The following is a 21756-nucleotide window of genomic DNA, read 5'->3' as shown; positions in this document are numbered from 1 at the left end:
AAAAAGTAAGTGATTTAGGTAATCTCCATCAGCTTGATATTAATACCAAGCAAACGTTTGAACAGATTACTAAGCATTGACTTGAGTGTTTAGAAGATAAAATCAACCATAGGAACTTGGTAGCCTAATGAATCTTGACTTAAGCCAAGTATTTGTGATGAGACATGCTAGCAAACATCCTAGAAAACATTCACAATTCATGAGAATTGTGACAAGTTGTAAAAATGAGTAGAAATAAGCAGGATTAAATTCACCCATGGATACATGCCAAATCCTACATTTCAATAGGAAAATTTAAGGCATGAATATAGAATAGGGAAACTATACTGGCTGACAAATTTATGGAATCTGTGTCATCAGGTAAATACTAAGTCATCAGGTAAATGTATAGATTTATTCATTCAATTTCTATAACTGCTCATCTCAGACAAACTGCTTTAAAAAAGCTAGTTGCATTGGGAAGTATAATATCATTTATCTGATTTATAACTAATTTATAATATCAGTTATCATTCCTCTCTATTCTACTTTTGCCAGACTTCATTTAGAACAATTTGTCCAATTTGGAATATTACATTTTAAGAAGGACTTTGAAAAATTAGAATGTGTCTAGTAGGGAACAGCTAAAATGAGTGGCCTAGTAAACATCTATTACAAGCAGCTGGAAGCCCTATGTTTAGTCTGGAGAAGACATACTGTTGGGAGACATGATAGCTGTCTTCAAGTAATGAATAATTGTCATATAGAAGACAAAGCAGAATTGTTGAAAGCTATTCTAGAAGTCAAGGCAAGAAATGGGTTTAAATTGCAAGTACATTTCAACTGAAATCAGAAGAAATTTTCTAATGGCAAAAGCTGTTCAAGAATGGAATAGACTGCCACAGAAAATGATGGATGCACCATCAGAGGAGATATTTAAGCACAAGCTATCAATTGGGATGATACAGTGGTGGAATCCTGAACTGATGTGTGTGTGTGTGTGTGTGTGTGTGTGTGTGTGTGTGTGTGTGTGTGTTTGAATTAAATGTTTACCAGCCCTTTCATTTCTTGAAGCATCAAGATGCCTCAGAAAATATTATATTTAATCTTATATTGAAACCATTAACATTTATAACCTAAGACATTCAAATGATAATAGTGGCTAGAATTGAAATAATAATTGATATATGCTGATGATATATTTTATTAATAATTATCAATATTCTATTCCAAATTTTATGGCTATTGTACAACAATCAGCTTGCTCAGGTAATTGGAGTAAATGTCATATGTTTCCTAGACATTTTAATGTATCTATAGAAATCTGCAAGTATTGATATATCATTTGATATCTGGATTTTTTCTAGATAATTTTGAATAATTATCTCCTGTGTTCATGATAAATGTAAATATTTCAAACACAATCCTAAGTTAAGGTTGAAGTGGCATACAAATAAATTATAAAATAATATAATAAATTGATAATATTGTTATAAACAAATGGATAAAAATCCTAATAGGTTTTTTAGGAAAAGGTTATTTGTGCAAATGAATATTACTTCAAGACTGGTGTATTTACTTATAGGAATATACTTGATAATACTGTAATGGTTTTTCAAATGGATTAATAAGTGGGCTAAGAATGTTCCATGGGAAAGACTGATTTCCTAATTTCCTTTATTTAAATTAAAATGGTCATATGATGATAGAGATTTCAAGTTTTCTTACTTTATTTTTAATCATTGGCCATATGTCTTTACTTTTGTTTCTCCATGGAATTCAAGTGATATATTCCAAAATACATTATGGACATAGTAAGAATGTTATTATGTGCAACCTCTGAGGTCACGGTAGAGGATTCACTCAAGATTCTACTATACTTCCAGCATAAATGGTTGCAAGACCTATTTGGAAAATCTTGGGATGGAAGTATAATTTTTTACTTTTATTCATATGATAAATGTTGGGAAAATCCCATTCAGAAAACTGTATAAAAATCTTTTATAGTTCTTTTTAAAAATCTATTTAAGTTTATGGGCTAATGGATTTAGTAATTTAGATCTACTAATTTTAACCACTAAATTACTGCCAAAGGAATTGACATTTTTAAAAACTGCAAAATAGCCAACCTTTCAATTAAATATTTGTGGGTTTCAGAATTAATCCAATTACTGAATTTCTGTTGGCTCTGAACTACAATAAAAGAACAAGAAAGAAATTAACATCCATCAAAGATGCCTTCAGAAGAGACATGACTGAGTGAACAGTTTAATAGGCAAATAGTATGTAGTACATTTCAACCAAATGAAGCAACATATTGGAAACATTCTTTTTTAAATAGGCTTTGAAATGATTATTACAAAATATATAAAGCTAGTGGGTATTATTATTCATAAAAGACTAAATTTAAATTGAATTTTCTGTCAGATAATTTATAATAATCAGTTATATGCTTCTAAATTTCAGCTAACAGTAAATAGTTGCTCACCCACTTTTCTTACTATATGTCTATATTGTTTGATTAATGTTATATGAAAACATTTTAGTTTTATTCTGGATTAGAAATATGTAGTTTATTAAATATAAGCAACAATCACCCAGCAATTTGTAATTTTAAAAAAACCTGGCAATTGCAGAAGGAATCAAATTAGTTTATTTTTTCAGCCCTTTATATAAGCCAATGTTAAGTTTAATATTTGGAGAAAAGACCAAAGAACATTCATCTTGACCATTCCCTTTTCAATACAAATTAGAATAGAATAGAATAGAATAGAATTGTTTATTGGTCAAGTGTGATTGGACACACAAGGAATTTGTCTTTGGTACATAAGCTCCCAAGAAAAAATAAAATACATTCATTAGGAATCATAAGATAAACACTTAGTGATAGTCATAGGTTACTAATAAGCAAATCATACTAGGGAACAAATAAAACAATATAAATTGTAAAGATACAAGTAACACGGTTACAGTTATAAGTTTGAAGAGATAGGTAATAGGAAGGATGAGAAGAATAATAGTAATACAGTCTTACTGAATAGTATGACAGTGTTATGGGAATTAGTTGTTTAGCTGAGTGATTGCATTTGGTGGAAATTCCTTGCATCTAGTTGTTTTTGTGTGCAGTGCCCTATAGCATCATTTTGAGGGTAGAAGTTGAAATAATTTATGTCCAGGATGTGAAGGGTCTGTAGATATTTTCACAGCCCGCTTTTTGACTCGTGCAGCATACAGGTCCTCAATGGAAAGCAGGTTTGTGGCAATTGTTTTTTCTGAAAGTTCTAATTATCCATTGAAACCTGTGTCTGTCTTGTTTGGTTGCAGAGCAAAACTGGACAGTTAAAGAGGTACAGATGACAGATTCAATAATTCCTCTGTAGAACTGAATCAGCAGTTCTTTGGGCAGTTTCAGCTTCCTGAGTTGGCACAGAAAGAACATTCTTTATTGTGCTTTTTTCATGACTTTTTATGTTAGATGTCCATTTAAGTCTTGAGATATAGACTTAGAAAATTGAAAGTCTCAACTGTTGATACTGTGTTGTCTAGTATTGTAAGAGCTGGTAGTATAGGAGGGTTTTTTTTCCTGAAATTTATCATCATTTCCATGGTTTTGAGTGTGTTCAGTTCAAGATTGTTCTGGTTGCACCACAAGGCTAGTTGTTCAACCTCCTGTCTGTATACAGATTTATTGTTGTCTCAAATGAGACCAATCACTGTTGTATCTTCTGCAAACTTCAGTAGTTTAACACATGGATCGTTTCAGATGCAGTCATTGGTATATAGGAGAAGAGAAGTAGAGAGAGCACATAGCCCTGGTGGGCTCCTGTGTCAATTGGACAGTTATCTGATGTGATTTTGCCTGCTGCTTCCTGTCTGTTAGGAAGCTTATAATCCATTTACAAGTGTGGTCAGGTACAGCCAGTTGATTTAGTTTAAATTATAATTAAGGTTAAATTATAGGGATATTTTCTGCTAGCTTTAAATATGTGTGTTGTACAGCTGTTTTCATTAGTGGATGCTGTAATGGTATTTATCAATTCATGTTTAATGAATGTCACCTGGGATTTTGTTCCCAAAATATTCCCCTTTTCTAATATTGATATAAAGGTAAAGTAAAGCTTTCCCCTTCAAGTCATTTCTGACTCTAGGGGGCAGTACTCATCTCTCTTTCTTGGCCAAGCAAGCTAGTGTTGCCTGAAGATATTTCTGTGGGCATAGCTATAGGCTGAGGTACATGGAATGCTGTAACTTTCCCACCAAAATTGTATCTATTTTTCTACTCACATTTGCATGCTCAGCAAATGTGAGTAGCAAAATTGCTAGGTTGGCAGGAATTGGGCTGAATAAGCAGAGTTCACCCCATTGTGCAACACCCAGGTCTTGAACCCAGGCTGTCAGTTTTCCAGATGACAAGCTCAGCATCTTTACCACTGAACCATCAGACCCCACCCCCACCCTTAGTATTGGCATATGAAAATACAATTCAGAAAATCACAGACACAATTCAAATCATTTTTCACTCAGAAAATGTGATTGAAAATATAAAAATGTAAAATATCATGAAAGAAGTCAATCATCCTTCTATAATTTTAACCAACTTTTTATAACCTAGGAATCTTCAAAAAGGGGTACTGAAAATAATTCCTAGGAGGGAATCTGTTTTAGATCAGGATTCTGAGTCCATAAACAAGGTAATAAAATTATTTTCTGTCACTATTGTGACAGAAAAGCTTACAACGTGAACAACATGTGAAGAAAAGCTTACAGCATGAAACATATAGCACAAAAGTAACAGAAGAAAATACAGTTGGCTTTTTAATTATATCCTCTCTGGAGTGTGTGCAGAACAGAGGGAGAGGGAGGGAGGGAGGAGAAGAATGGAAATAGATTCATCAATGAAACCGCCGCATCGAACCCTCAGTCTAGGATGGGAGGGATGCAGAAAATTCCATCAATGCAATCAACGCTTTTGCCCCCTGCAATGATCCCCCATTATATGCTTCGTCCTCGTGTTTGTTTCAGCACCATAGACAGCAAGGAGAGGGGGAGACAGACAGACAGAGAACGCTAGAAGAAGCCAGCATTAAAGGAGTCAGCACAGTGTTCCGACAGAGAGGCAAAGAAGGGGAAAAGTTGAAGTGCGACGAGCAAAACCAGGCTCTCGTCCCCCTCCCTATTTTTTCCAAGCTGGCACAGTGTTTAGAGAGGGCGCTCATCATGCAGTGTTAAGCAGCAGGGGCTGATTGAACTGCCAAGTCACAGCAACGAAAGGTGCTCTGAAGAGTCTGTTTCCAAATCCAAGGAAGATTGCATCTGGGCATCTGGCATCTGAGCAATTAGTCTCTCTCTGTTTATCTGTCTGTCTCTCTTTTCCTCGCCCCCTTTTTACCAACTCCCTCTGAAGCTGGTCTTTCCCTTTCCAGTTTTTCCAGGAGAACATTGGCAGTGTTACAATAGGGGTTCGATCCCATTGTAAAAATTTCTTTGCCCTTCCTTTTCTTGTGGGATTGTGTGGCTCTCTGGCACTACCCTGATGTGACTTTCTGACCCACCCACCCCCTTGCTTTGGAACCATGGGCATCTTTTGGCCTTCTGTTGGATTTCATGTCTTCACAGTGTTGTATATCCAGCAAGGACTTTCTTCTCAAGGTAAGAGCCACCATTTGTCAAGACTGGATAGAAGGAGTCTGGTGGACAGAAAAAGAACATTGGGGCAGTGGGGCAGGGGGAGGTATTGAAGTAAGTGCTTGTATTTCCTGGTTTAAATCTTATTAACACCACCTACCAATTAAAAAGGAGGGAAATATGTTCACCAGAAGTGAATATAACATAAATATGTGCCTTTAGTATCCAGACATATATGTAGCACAAAAATCTTATAGATGTATTGCTGTTTATATCTGAGCAGTGCTTTCGTTTAAAAAGAAATCGTTAGTTTGTTTTCTAAACATAGAGGTTATATATGTAATTTTCCAAACCTTCTGTTCAGAATTCAGGATCCTGGAGCACGTGGTAAAGCGAATTTGTTTTTCTGCTTTAAACAGTACAATCTTTTTAGAACATCACTCCCTCCTCTATCCCACCCCTCTCTTCTGTTTTCCCCATAATCCTATGTTCATGTTTTCAAACCTTGGTTTCTCCCTTTATTTCTATAAAGACCACTCCATTTTCTAGCCCCAACTGCTCTGACAAAAGCACCATCTGCATTCCAAGTAGCCCCTGCTCTGCAGAATCCATTCAGTTGTTTGAGACTTCAAAAGCTGCAGTGTAAATTCCAGCACCATGGAGAAAAATCATTTCAGGATACTCCTCCAAATATTGTACAGACCACCAGAAATACCTTTAGCAATTTTTGGCTTGTTTATTTGTTTCGCTTTAGACAGAGATGGAGCAGGAGTGATGGAATAATAGCCAGCAAGAATATGATTAATTTTTCTTTTTTTACAAGCAATGATTTTCTATATTAGCAAGTGATTGAGAGGGGGATCGTTTCTTTTCAAAGAAAAAAGCAGGGAGACAGATCCCTGAGAATGATACCTGTGGCTTTTTGCAATTTAACTATTTTAGAAAGTGAAAAGCAATCAAGAATTTTCTCTAGTAACACAACAATGAGTCACAGGATATAATCTAGCACATATGTGTGAGATATTGTGGAAGTCTTTTCAACATGCCCACTATGAATCTGTAATACTGCAGAACTGAAGTGGTCATGGTGCTTACTGTCTGAAAACTGAAAGCAAGATGTGTGGGGCTTAATTGAACAGATTACTTTCCCAATGTTCCTGTGGGAATATAAAGGACCTATGCCATTTTTTTTCCCTCAAATATGTATAAAAGAAATATGTTCTTGATTTTGTGGTTTTTCAAAGAAATAGCCATACTGGAGTGCTGGAACTAAATTAATGAAGTGAAGTATTTCGAGTGTTTGAATCTTCTGAACTCAAATATTATCTATTTTTTATTTAGTGTGGTATTTCAAACCAAATTGAGAATGACATTAAATAGAATCTAACCACAGGGATTTTTATAACAAATATATGCCTTAACACACTTTTCAAATCCTGTTTTTAAAAATAGGAAAAAAAAGAAACATGCTATTATGATAATTACTCAATAGACAAATATATGAAAAAGAAACATTTGGGTTGCTTGATATTTTTCACTAATCCCTAAGGAAAAATATTTAAATACGGTCTTCCATACAATGCTTACACTTCATTATATGTGATTGTGCAAATAGTTAGTTTTTCCATTTGCCGATGGCAGTGATTCATAGACAAATATAGAAGAAAAATAAAAGTGATCATTAATACTTCAAAGGAGAACAAAGAACAGAAAAGACATGAACATTAGTACAAGAAGAAAAAGAAAGAAAATTGGGAAAGAGAATACTGCAGTCCTGAGTGTGTGTAGCTGAGTTTAAGTCTTACTTAATCAACTAATTGGGTACCTGCACAATCTTCTGTATGATCCCTTATAAATATGATCTGGCAAATGCAGTGCAATTTATTCCCATGTACATCTGTATAAGACCATATTCCAATTTATTCCCATGTACATCTGTATAATTCCAGAGAAGGGAAATAAAGGAAATGAATAGAAAGAGGAAGTAAAGAAAGAAAAAGAGAAAGAATCCTAATGAGATCTGCTTTTCTTTTCCAGCCAAATTTACTGAATTCCCTCAAAATATCACAGCTCCTGAGGGGCAGAATGTGGAGATGTCTTGTGCATTCCAGAGTGGCTCTGCTTCCATGTACATGGAAATCCAGTGGTGGTTTCTGAGGGCAACTGAAGACCAAGAAGCTGGAGCTGAAGTGACAGATACTCAGGTATCAGCTCACAACCAAAGCATTCACTAAGTAGCTAGAAAATAGAGATTCAGGAAACAGAACTGGTTTTCCCCAGAAATGTAATATACTCACTTACTAGGAGAAGTAAAAAGAAATCACTGAGCTAACCCCAAGGAACAAAGACCTGTTATTTCTAAGCATGAGTAAAAAATATAGACTCTTAAAGGAGTTAATTTTGATCAATGCAAAGCATATATTTTTAGAAAGAAAATAGATTCAGTGTCAGTTTTATTCCTTATGTTAAGACAGAGTGGAAAATACATATTTGCATTTTTCACTTTATATACTTTTCTTTGCAATGTTTTTGTTATGTCCAGACAGTTTCAGAATTCATTAATATCATTAAAGTAAGAGGTATCTAATCAAATTAGCTAGATAGCTACAGGTAGTTTTCAACTTATGACCACAACTGAGCCTAAAATTTCTGTTCTTAAGTGAGATATTTGTTAAGTGAATTTTACCCCATTTTACAATCTTTCTTGCCATAGTTGTTATGTGAATCACTGCAGTTGATAAGCTAGTAACTTGGTTATTAAGTGAATCTGGCTTGCCATTGACTTTGCTTGTCAAAAGGTTGCAAAAGGAGATCACATGACCTTGGACCCCAGGACACAACAATGGTCATAAATATGAACCAATTGCCAAGCATCTGAATTTTCATCATATGATCATGGGGATGCTATAAAGATTGAAACTGTAAAAAAAATAGCTTTAAGTCACTTCTTACAGTGTCGTAACTTTGAATGGTCACTAAATGGACTGTTGTAAGTATTGTAGACTGTTATATAGCAATGAGGAATGGCTTTTGCTATCAGTAATGAGTTGAACATGGATTTGTCTTCCTCAAAACAAAACCTTGATTTTTAGATAAATTATATTAATACTTCAAAGGAGGACATGGAACAGAAGCTTCTTGGATGAGAATTAAAACATCTTAAAGAAAAAACAAAGAAAGTCCAGTTGCCTTTTGAAAAAGCACCTTTGAGACAATCATGATCTGGATGACTGAGAATCTCCATAAACATTTGATTATTCAATACAATCCTCTTAAATTAAAATTTTAATTTAGAATTAATGACGGCCAGTGCCATTCAAACATGTTATAAATTATTGCATAAAATTCATTTTATATACAGGACTTTTAAAATATTCCTATGGATTCCAGATTAGATCCAGAATATATTAGAACCTTTCAAGCTATTCCCAGACCAATCTGTTCAGCCTCAAGATTCAAGATTTTTTTTATTTTAAGTGGTAATGGTGGAGAATGGATTGAGATTGTAGATTTGTTTCATATTATGATAAACTGAAATAAACTCTACACTGAATATTTATTATTACTTATTCATCAATCAGCAAAGTGCAGAATCAATTCTGTAACTCAAATGCTCACTGATAAATTCACAACAATACAATAAACTCATTTTCTGCTTCTCTCTGAATTGTTCAAAAGAGTAATTCCAATGGAGGTAAACATGTCAGGTCATAGCATGTGCCTGATTATTATAGGCAGTGCTTGGCTCCAGTAAGATTATTCTTTGGCTCTATCTCCCCATGGACAAATCTTTGCCATATATTTCAGAGTTTTTGTTTTGCTTTGTCTTGTTTATTACCTAATCTGCAGGTCTAGTTTAAAAATATTGGTAAACTAGACTGGTCATAATAATAGCACTGAAAATAAAAAATGGAAGAATCTTCATGAGGATATAAATTAAGCTACTGTATGATGAAGGCCTCTTCACTGAAGTTTATTGACCATGATCTCTTGTGGTGGACCAGTGTAGCTTAATTAACCAGTGTAGTTATTTAAGAGAATATGGATTTGAATGAGTTCTGCTAGTCCCTGGGATGAGGTAAGGACATTCTTTGAAGCAACATTCTTTTATTTAAGTGAGTAGATACTCTAATGCCCATAGTAGTCAATCAGATGGCTCTCAGAGCAGCAAGTGTGCTGTGAAAGACACTTTTTACTTGCCAATTGCCATCAGACTTTTAATAATAGGCTCCCTCTACTTTGCTGTAACGACTAACTATAAGATCCCTAACTATGAATTTGGCAAACACATTCTTAACAATGCTTAGAATAAGAGCCATTATCACACTGTACAACAAATAGGCAAAGCAGGTGTAGGAAATAGGTGAGACACATATATGTTATACTGAACCACAGCAGATTCTCATAATGATTTCATATAGATACTATGCAGTCACTTAGTGTCCCATATATCTAGATATATAAGCAAAGACTCAATCTCACAAGCATTCCAGCACACTCAAAAGCCTTTAAATTGTTAGATGTTCTTGCTTTACAATCTTATAGATTGGATTTGGAGTGATTTGAAATGATAAGTGATGGAATTTATTTTTTACATAAGAAACTTTATACCTTCAATATGTAAAAACAGTTATTCATTCCCCAACAGGTGGAGCTATTACCAGAGAGAGACTTAGACAATGATGGAACAAAGATAAGTGTAAGTCTATGACAAGATATAGAGTATTTCCTTTTAAAGGACTGTCCACTTGCTTTATTCTCTTTAATTAATAACGATACCAAAACCCATCAGTCTTTGACTAATTAATGCCTTTCCATGTCTTTGGGATAAAAATCACAGAAGCTTTAGATTAATAAATTGCATTTTCTTGAAAGAGGCAATAGGTCTCATATCTTCTTCAGGAATTACCACCTCCATGTGGACATATTGGCAGTAAAGTTGTCACTGCCATCCTCTTAAAGGGAAATTTTGAAGGTGCCTTCTTAGCTGAAGTATCTAAAGGAATGCCAAGGAATACATCAGAGCAGTTTCCATAAAAAATTATCTTGGTATCTCAAAGAATTCTACATATTTCTCGATCCACAGGCAATACTGATACAGTTTCTTAGTCAATCTAAGTTGAACATGCTTTTTATCAGGACTGAATATTTTCCTGACTGGTGAAGGAGCACTCCACCATTATATTGCTTATATTTCTTTAAGTTTTGCAGCACGTCCACATAATTGAAATGAATTATTTGTATTGTATGACATGCTAGCAACAGAACTGTCTTTAAATCTTATTTTTGAGGTATTCTCTATTTTAATTTTTTTTTTTATGAGAAGGAATTCATTCTGTGAGCATTCATCTGAAAGATGTTTGGGAGACTATATAAATGCTACACAAATATCCAAATGACAACAAAATATTGCTTTAGAGTCATTTCAGAGTTGGGCCTCTAAATCTCATAAGTAAGTAAGTAAAGTAAGTAAGTAAACTTAATAAGTAAATGTTTATTGATATTATAGACAAGATTCTTAGAATAGTATTTTTAAGTCATGCCAAAACAATTTTAGTAATGTGTGTTAATATTTCACAAGAAGTTCATTTTTGTTGGGAAACATAGCCTGCAAAAATTGCAATAAATGGGTAAGATTGCTATAATAGAGGGAATGTTTATCTCGGGGGGACCTAGAGCAAGATCAGGTATCATAGTGATGAAGAGCAAGGGAGAAGATGTTTAATATTGGTGATGTTTTCTGGCACCTTGAGCTCATATCCAGTCCCTAGACAGCATATCATGGGGTCTAGTTGCTGCTCTGAATGCCAGGTTGGTCAATAATAAAGCTCCTCTTGTTCAAGATTTTTTTGAAGAGAAGTAAGCCAACCTGGTATGCATTACTGAGACCTGGTTGATCCTGGAAGGGGGTTGTCTTCTCAGAGAAATGTTCAGCCAGGTTTCAGGTTTGGCAACAGGTAATATTCCAAGTCAGGGGAGGTGGGGTGGCAATAGTTATCAGAGAGTCTTTTTCAGCTTTCAGGAGTCTTGCTCCACAAATCTCTGGTTGTGAGACCCTGTTCCTGAAAATGGGTTCAGGGGATCAGATGGGATTGTTGCTAGTATATCTCCCTGTTGTGCAGCAAGCTCCTTGCCTGAGATGCTGGAGGCTGTCTCAGGATTGTTGGTGGAGTTCCTCTAACTTATGGCTCTGGGGGACTTCAATCTGCATAGAAACAGCCCAGGAGTTCATGGTGGCCATGGGCCTATCTCAGATTATAACTGGCCCAATTTACGCCAGACTTGATCTTTTTGCTGGAACAATGCAAATATGATCTGGTAATATTATCATCCTGGTGATGGACAGATCACGCTCTGGTGTCCTTGAGGTTCTAGTATGCTTGCCCCCTGCCCTGCAGGAAGTCTGTACCCATTCAGATGGTCCATCTCTGGTGACTGATGGACCTTGATGGGTTCCAGATAGAACTAGGGGATATCCTGGAGGTGTTGCTGCATGTTCCTGTTAGGACCCTGGAATTTAAGGGTGGCCACAGCTTTGGATAGGATTGTGCCCATGCAGCTTCTCTTGACTCATTGCTTCTGACCCTTCCCCTGATTTACAGATTCTGAAAAGGGAAAAGAGATACCTAGAATGCCACTGGAGGAATACAAGGGATGATTCCGACTGGACAAAACTTAGAGCCACTATTAAGGGCTACCTCATGGCAAGGGACACAGTGGCTCAGTTGCTAAGATGCTGAGCTTGTCGACCAGAAAGGTCGGCAGTTTGGCGGTTCAAACTCCTAGCACCGCATAACGGAATGAACTCCCATTACTTGTCCCAGTTTCTGCCAACCTAGCAGATCAAAAACATGTAAAAATTCAATAGGGACCACTTTGGTGGGAAGGTAACCTTTGGTGTTCAGTCATGCTGGCCACATGACCATGGAGATGTCTTTGGACAGCGCTGGCTCTTTGGCTTTGTAACAGAGATTAGCACTGTCCCCTAGAGCCAGAAATGTATGTGCGAGGGGAACCTTTACCTTTACCATGGCAGTAAGAGTGGGAAAACAGCAGTATTTCTCTACTCTTATTGCATCCTCAGAGCGCTGCCTGTTTTGGTCACCCATTCTCTTCTAGGTCAGGGGGGTTTGGACAATCTTTTCTAGGGCCAGGCCAAGGAATTTGTTTTGTACCTGATGGTGTAAGTAGTAACTGCAAGAGGCATCTAGGTATCCTAGTAGACCACCACTTAAATAGGAGCCAGTAGTATGCTGCAACTGCCAAAAAAGCCAATACTGTTCTGGACGCATCAAGAGATGGATAGTATCAAAATCATGAGAAATGATAGTACTGCTTTATATTTTAACGAACTTCCACCCATTGCTTTTTAACCTACACTCAGGTACTTTGAAAAATAAGTCTATCCCATCTTTTCTGTGATAGCCCCTCAAATTCCAGCTATCATGTCACCCCATAATACTTACTTTTACTAGGTTAAACATACCTCTTAGCCGTTCATCATATAGTTTAGCCTCCAGAACCTTATCAAAGCTGTTGCTCTTCTCTGAACTCTTTCCAGGGTCTCAGTATCTTTTTTGAATTGTGTTGAACAGAACTGATGCAGCATTCCAAATGCGGCCTTGTATGATGAATAGCTAAGGGAACTAGGTATGTCTAGCCAAACAAAGAGAAAGATTAGGGATGACATGATAGCTGTCTTCCAGCTCTTCAGGAGCTGTCACAGAGAAGAGGGGATTGACATTCTTCAAAGCATCTGAGGGCTAGACAATAGACAACAGGTGGAAACTCAGAGAAATCCAATCTGGAACTAAGAACAAATTTCCCTACAGTGAGAATAATTCATCAGTGAAACAGCTTACCTCCCTGAGTTATGGCTGCTCCATCACTGGAAGTTTTCATGAAAAGATTGGATAGCATTTGTCCAGGATGGTATAAGGTATGCTGCCTTGGGCAGGGAATGGGTTAGAAAACCTCCAAGGTCCCTTCCAGGCCTGGATTCTGCAATTTTATTATTCTGATATAGAAAATTGAAAAACTAGAACACAATTGTATATTAGATTAATTTTCTTAAAACATGATTAGAGACATACAGATATGTCTTTTGGTTATGCTTGTAGCATTTTTTTTTATTATTTCATGCAAAAACAATTTTAAAATACCCCATCTCTGAATTTCACTGTGCCATTCTTTATTTATAAAATGAAGTGCATTTTGATGTTTTAAGAGGAGAAAAGGAGAAAAATTATCTGGGAAGAATTTGAGCCCAGAGTCTTCACAAGGTTGGCATGATCACTTACTTATTTGTTGTGATGTGTGGATGAGTCCATGTTGGTGAATTAATAAAAATAGCAATAGCACTTAGACTTACAGTATATAGTGCTTTACAGCCCTTTCTAAGTGGTTTACAGAGTCACCATATTGCCCCCAACAATCTGGATCCTCATTTTACTGACCTCAGAATGATAGAAGATTGAGTCAACCCTGAGCCAGTGAGATTCGAACTGCCAGCAATTGGCGGTCAGCAGAATTAGCCTGCAATACTGTATTCTAACCACTGTACCAACATGGCTCTCTGATCACTCTGATCACTGATGACCATTGTTTTGAGACTGCACCCAAAATGCCTATGAATATTGGTAGTAATTTTTCTTTCTTTTTCCACGGTCATTCTATTTCTATTTGCAGGTCTTTGTATAATGTTGTTTTCTCCCTTTCTTTCTCTTCTATTCTGCTATCTCCAAGTCCTGCCAAGTCCATTACCCAGAGTTTTGTTTTTGTTACCAGCAATTGTTAAGTCTGGGGTGCCTGAAGTCCCAGAGTATTTCAGCTGCTTCATGTTCTATTACTAGTTCTATTTTATGGTACCACTAGTTCTTTCTTGCAGGCAAATGAAATTTCTTGAAGATCTTCCAATGCACAGATGTTGCTACTTTGTCACGCCATTATTAATAGTCAGTCTGTGTGGTCTTCTTGCAACAGTTAACTAGCTAATTCACTGTTTCCTCAGCTTCTTTGAAGAGATGGCACTTGCTGTCTGTTGTCTTCTCAATTCTGGCTTCGGATGCATTTATTCTTACGGCTTTGTCTTGTGAAGTCATAATAAAGCTCCTCAATCTCTTTCCTCATCTTTCCTGCTCTTAGTTATTTCTAGGTCTTATTACTATCTTGCCTGCTATTTTCTTCAATGTATTGGCCATGTAATGCTTTGTCTTGCCCGTGACTCTTTCCTGTTCTTCATTTGGCCTTTCTTGTAGACCAGTTTGTCCTCTCCAGTACTCTGTAGGCCTGGTACATTAACTTCAGTGCATCTTCTTCACTATCATCTTCCAATACCTTTTTCTTCTTCTTCAACTGTCTGATGTACTTGCAATATTCCATGCTTACCTGTTATCCTTGGTAAGTAGGATCAGTCAATATTGTTTCAAGGATGAAGGGCATGATTCACTGTCATCATTTTTCCAGTCTATCCACAGCTTTTATGATCACTTAAGTCCAGCCCACTATTCCAGCTGTGTATCAGATAAATGGAATTGCCCAGATGTTAATTGCCTTAATAGTATTTCTTCTACATAGTTTAGACTTTAAGATCTTCACTCTCTGAATGTATTCACTTCTAACCTTTTTCATTGACTTCAGTGTGCTTGATGTTGTCAGCTTAAAGGATGCCCAATATTTATAGTGGTCGTCTTCATCCAGACTTTTGATGTTATTTCCATAGGGCACCTTGATTCCTTCAGTTTGCACTATTTTCCCCATTTGACGGTGTATAGCATATTTGTCCAGTCCAAACTCCTTCATAATATCTTGTCTATATATGTGGGCAGCGATGACCATGATTCTGTTTCAGATGGTACTTTTCCATATAGCTTCAGATCATACATGTAAAAGACATGGGATAGTCTAGCAGATGTTTTAATGTTTGATAGCCATGGCCCAAGTTAATCAGTGCAATGATAAACAGTAGAGATGAAAGTAAGTCTCTTTGGAGATTCATCTCTTGAAATTAACCTCTCTCAATCTAGAAACCATGTCTTTCATTATGCCGTCAGTCTTTGCACAAAGCTTCTGATGTATCTACTGACTCCTATTATTTCTAGGCACTTGATTATATCATCTTGTGGCAGAGAATCAAATGCCTTTTTGTAAACAATCCATGATATATTCAAGTTGGTCTTCCTTCTCTTGCAGTTTATAAAAAATGTCTTGTCAATTAGGAGTTGATTTTTTTTTCTGGTGTTTGGATAATTTCCCTTCTGCTCAGATGGAAAGAGTTTGTTTTCAAATAGATGCTGTTGGACTATACCACACCAATTAGCAATTTGAAAGTTGTAGGTAGGTAGGTAATTGGCTTGCAGTGGCACTGCCCCTGGGTATTTCATTATCCAGTAGGTTTTGCCAGATATTAGCCACGCTTCAATTTCACCTCTTTGCAGTATGTTGTTAAGCTGCTTGGCAACAAATGGGTATAGATTAATCAAATGTTTCAACAAAAATCCATGCAATTCATGTTTACTGGTGCTAACCAATTCTTGATCATGATGTAATTCCAAACATGCATATGCAATGTGACTTGTTCTTTGTTTTTCTTAGATAATGTTCTAGGGATTTCTTCTGGCATTTTAACTCCCAGATATATTTTTGGAGATGGTCCACACACACACACACCCTTCATTTCATTCTTATTGAACCACCACTGTTGTTCTGCTCTTGCAATTCTCCATTTATTGCTCTGATATATCTTCTTCTCCACTGTTCCCTTTCTTATGCATAGTGGATTCTGAGTGAGAAATGAATTTTATTCAACATAAAAAGAAAATTGGTAAAAACCAAAATGATCCCCAACAGAGATATTTATTTGACCGTAATCCTATCTGTGTTTAAGTACTACTGAAATTATTCTTTTTTAAAAAATATCAATGGAAATCAAATTTAGCAACCCATGGAGGTCTGGATGTGGAGTTACACTCAAAATTAAAGTGGAAAAAAACACTACAGGCTGATCCAACTTTGATATAATGTCCTTAAAACAAGTCAAAATGAGGCTCAGTAGTGTGTGTAGCCTCCATGTGCCTGTATGACCTCCCTACAACACCTGGGCATGCTCTTGATGAGGTGGTGGATGGTCTCCTGAGGGATTTCTTCCCACACCTGGACTAAAGCATCCCCCAACTCTTGGACAGTCTGTGATGCAACATGGCATTGGTGGATGGAGCAAGACATGATGTCCCAGATGTGCTCAATTGGATTCAGGTTTGGGGAACGGGTGGGCCAGTCCATAGCATCAATGCCTTCATCTTGCAGGAACTGCTGACACACTCCAGCCACAGGAGGTCTAGCATTGTCTTGCATTAGGAGAAACCCAGGGCAAACCGCACCAGCATATGGTCTCATAAGGGGTCTGAGGATCTCATCTTGGTACCTAATGGCAGTCAGGCTACCTCTGGTGAGCACATGGAGGGCTGTGCGGCCCCCTAAAGAAATGCCACCCATACCATTACTGACCCACTGCCAAACTGGTCGTGCTGGAAGATTTTGCAGGCAGCAGTGTCTCCAGACCTTGTCACGTTTGTCACATGTGCTCAGTGTGGACCTGCTTTCATCTGTGAAGAGCACAGGGCCCCAGTGGTGAATTTGCCAATCTTGGTGTTCTCTGGCAAATGCCAACGTCCTGCACTGTGTTGGGCTGTAAGCACAACCCCCACCTGTGGACATCAAGCTCTCATACCACCCTCATGGAGTCTGTTTCTGACCATTTGAGCATGCACATTTGTGGCCCGCTGGAGGTCATTTTACAGGGCTCTGGTAGTGCTCCTCCTGTCCCTCCTTGCACAAAGGTGGAGGTGGTGGTTCTGAGGGTGGTTGTTGCCCTCCTACAGCCTCCTCCACATCTCCTGATGTACTGGCCTGTCTCCTGGTAGCGCCTCCATGCTCTGGACACTACACCGACAGAGACAGCAAACCTTCTTGCCACAGCTCTCACTGATGTGCCATCCTGCACTACCTGAGCCACTTGTGGGTTGTAGACTGTCTCATGCTACCACTAGAGTGAAAGCACCACCAACATTCAAAAGTGACCAAACCATCAGCCAGAAAGCATAGGAACTGAGAAGTGGTCTGTGATCACCACCTGCAGAACCACTCCTTTATTGGGGATGTCTTGCTAATTGCCTATGCTTTCCACCTGTTGTCTATTGTGTCTATTTGCACAACAGCATGTTGATTGTCAATCAGTGTTGCTACCTAAGTGGACAGTTTGATGTCACGGAAGTGTGATTGACTTGGAGTTACATTGTGTTGTTTAAGTGTTCTCTTTATTTTTTTTGAGCAGTGTACATATGTGTGTGTGTGTGTGTGTGTGTGTGTGTGTGTTTTCTTAAGTTTTCGTGGGTATTTATATGTATGGTATTCAGCTTTGTTCGGGTATTTTCCCACATCATTATAGTTGTACTTTTAAAGTTATAGCAACGTTTTGGCAGAATCTCATCTGCCATCATCAGGCTTCTGTATTGTGTTTGTCTGTGAGTCAGACTTTCAGATTCCGCCTGGTGTTCTTTTTCTCAATTACATTATATATCATCTGTTTATTTCAAAAATATTAATCTATTCAATTAATTTTTAAAACTGATAGTAGTCTTTCCATTACAATCCTCATAACACATTTTAACTATATTCATCGCTTTATTAAATATCAATTAATATTTTATAATAAATCCCCACTTCCATATCTATTTCAATTAAATCTATATCTAGTTTAACAATTATCCTTAAAGAAAAATATGTTCCAATCTTTTCTATTTTTAAATCTATATTCTGAAATATCACAACACATTACCTTGCAGAATCCCCTTTCCTGTTCTTCTTCTATCCATTGTCTCTCATTCTCCTGACTTATAATTCCTTTTCATTTTTGTTTGCTTTCTGTCATTTCCTGTCATTTTTTGGTCCTTTCTCTTTGTTCCCTTTTTTTCCTTTATTATTTCCTTCCATTTCTTATGCCAGTTATTTATTTTGTCTCCCTCCCTCTCTTGATCTTTTCTCTGTAGTGCCCTCTTCTGCTGTTTCCTTTTCCTTTGTTTAACTTTCCAAACAATTCCCTCTTTAATTATCACTTCAAACCTTACATTTTTAGCTTTAATTTTTTCCCCCATTTTTCCCCCATTTTAATGTCCGTTGTTCCACTTTTTCTTTAGAGCTGGTTTCTTCTTTGTTTAACTCCTCTTCCTCTTTGTTCTTCTTTAGTCTGCGTCACCATTTCTAATTTTTGTAGTATGATACTGTACATTTCCAAGCTTTCATCATTTCCCTCATGTTTTGTAGTTCCAATCTTATTTCCACACATAATTCTCCCATTTTGTGCACTTCTTTTTTTCCCTTTCTTTAATATCTATATCGAATCCAATTATCCAGTAGTTTATTTCAACCCTCATATTTTATATTTAATTTCAACAGTCGATGTCCATAAATCTTTATTTCCAGGTTCCTTCTATTGATTTCTTTTCCAATTTTTCCCAGAGTCAGCAAACAATCCCATGGCAATTTCTTCACATATCTGTTTTTTCCTTAGAGTATTCTAGTATTTCACTTTTCAGGGTTTTTATTTTATTATAATGGAATTCCTCCTATTTCATTTCAAGTTCCAATTTTAAAAAGACCAAGCACTTTTCAAAGAGACACTGAAATTCTTCCTTTACCATTAGGTGGCACTCTCAATTCTGTTTCCACATTCCACCCTTTCTTTTCACTTTTTCCTATATTTTAAGCTTTTATTAATTTTGCTAATTCCAATTATTAGCTATTATTTCTTTTTAACATGTTCCACATTTAATTACACCTATTAGTGTCAAAATCCAGATAATTATCTAATTTACTTTCCAAGTCTTGTATAATCAAATGTCTTCCTCTGAGTTTTCCACCTCCAAATTAAATCTTTTCAAAATCCAAAGTCAATTTCACAAGTTTCCAATTTTCTTCTCTCTCTCTCTGGTTGCCATTTCTACTCTCATTCGTTAAAAAATTATTTGTTTCTTAATTCTGGGATACCAGTCAATATCCATGTATTTCACCTGGCCCACACACCGCTCACAGCTTCACTGCTCCAGCAGAGTCTTAGTTTCCTGCACTGTCTCCCATCTTCATAGTGGCCATTTTAGACCACCGCTGCAACTCGGAGGGGGTTTACCTTGTCAGGGAGGGGATATGCGGCTCCCCTCAACCCTCCAGGCAGTCCACCCTTTCTTCACCACCCCTACAGGGTGGTTCCAGTCCTGGTTGGGACCTCCAATGAGCAAGCGCAGAGCGAAACCATGCACAATCACAGATTCTACTCCAGCCCAACAGGAGTACAACCAGAAGTCTTATTGAAATTATTCTTAGCCAGGTTAACAGAGCATGATCTTATTTTCCTGTAGTAAAGAAAAATCATTGGGAAGACAAATTTGACATCAGCAACAACATCCACCATCTTTCCTCAAGTTCATCACTTCTCAATTTTTCAACTTAGAACTGAAAAAGACTGTTCAGCTAATATTGATCTTATTGTGATCCAGTGGCATTCTAAGCTTCCTCAATTCAATTTCTTCAATTTAAAGAAAAACAACATAATAAGAGGTGCTTTTAGTATATCACTATTCTGTATTTTTGAAATCTAAATTCGGGAGAGATTAATGTTGTGAGAACTAAAGCTTCACACAGGCAAGTTGCGAAAGCAGATTGCAATGAGAGAAGGGGAGTCTGGGCAAGTATTTATATACCCCAAATACATTCCAGCAGGTATAGATCAATAACATGTGATTTATTACCTCAGACTTCTTGATAATAAAGTAGAAATGAATGCATAGACTCTATATTCAGCAAATTGCAAAAATAAAAGCCAGAAAAGAAATGACATAATGTAAAAAAGAGATACATATCACACAAAATTATTGGGATTTAGTTTTCAATAAAAAGGCAGTGTGTTGTACACTAACTTCTCTTGCAATCAAATAAAATTGATAATTGAGTAATCTCAGTAATTTAAGTAAACTTAAAGTTTATTGGATTAGATGAGTATTAAAACCCCATTAATTGAATCAAATATTGTGTGTAGTTAGTAAAGTCAGAATGTAAAACAAAAAAAGCAGCTAGCTGGATTCTATTTGTACTGAAATAGATCGTGTTACATTTCTGAGCTTAACATGGAAGGTTTTAAGTGTAAATTAAAAGAAATAAGATATTCCTTCAAAGGAATGTTGTGCCTAATAGACATTAGAATGATCTTGACCCACCCATTCTCTCTCCCTCTCCTCCCCTCCCTTTGGGCTGCTATGTGAATGTAAAGGAAAGAAAAAAAATATTTAAGCTGCTTGGAAAAAGGAAGCTTAAGGAGCTTATTTAATTTAAAATCTTTAAATGGCAGAGGCTTCTATGGTCCATTTTCCAATCTGCAGTAGCTCATATATAGTATGTATATACGTATGTATATATAATTGATTTCTTCAATAATATGTTTACCTGCACCTTTTACTAATTGGGTGTGATTGGTCTAAGTCTGTAGCTATGGTTAGCTATTGAGGAATTTCCATGGTAGCATTGGACCCAGTCTGCATTCTATTTAAAACCTTCTAATAATATGCCTAATCCTTACAAAGTGCCTTGTATGCACTTTTCTTGTCTTCATGGGCATCATTGTCTTCAAAAGCTCTCCAGATGGCCTTAACTAAATCATCCTCTTTTAGAACCTTCTCCTCTGTCCTTACAATGCAGGGATAATAGCAATGATGGGATTCAGCCAATTCTCACCAATTCAGGTGAACCAGTTGTTAAATTACACCCCTCCCCCTGCTATCAAAGTGGATCCTGGGGGCTGCACTACAATAGAAAAATGAGTAATGGAGGAGGGAGAAATGAGGGAGGAGAAGGTCACTTTCCCTCTTTCTTCTCCCTACTCTTCTTCCTTCCATCGTGCTGGCTGGTCCATTGCCCATTTCTCCATTGCAGCACAGCACTCAAGATCCACTTTGATAGCACGGGGTGGGGGGAGATTTAACAACTGGTTCCTCTAGGGAGGATCAACCCACATATGCAATGGAACTGGAGGATGGGTCTGGGCCATGCTTCCCACAACAGCCAATTTGACCCTGGGCAAACCTGGGCAAATTGTTAAATTATTTG

At 36.9% G+C, this 21756-nt stretch overlaps 1 protein-coding gene across 3 annotated transcripts in view; it reads left to right on the top strand.

The window, feature by feature from the left end:
- The first annotated feature begins 5226 nt into the window (after positions 1-5226).
- Positions 5227-21756, top strand: part of VSTM2A (V-set and transmembrane domain containing 2A) — a 36799-nt gene continuing 20269 nt past the window's right edge. For all 3 annotated transcript variants that reach the window (XM_026719593.2, XM_026719595.2, XM_087916058.1), the window contains exons 1-3: positions 5227-5628; positions 7642-7808; positions 10253-10303. In XM_026719593.2, the coding sequence (XP_026575378.1) occupies positions 5553-5628; positions 7642-7808; positions 10253-10303 (294 nt within the window). In that variant the 5' untranslated portion in view covers positions 5227-5552. The remainder of the gene's footprint in view (positions 5629-7641; positions 7809-10252; positions 10304-21756) is intronic.

This window comes from Pseudonaja textilis, chromosome Z, assembly GCF_049901715.1.
Source record: "Pseudonaja textilis isolate UNSWEBS1 chromosome Z, rPseTex1.2, whole genome shotgun sequence".
Taxonomy (NCBI): domain Eukaryota; kingdom Metazoa; phylum Chordata; class Lepidosauria; order Squamata; family Elapidae; genus Pseudonaja; species Pseudonaja textilis.
Note: the sequence above shows the minus strand (reverse complement) of the source record. Positions and strands in the feature narration are given on the sequence as shown.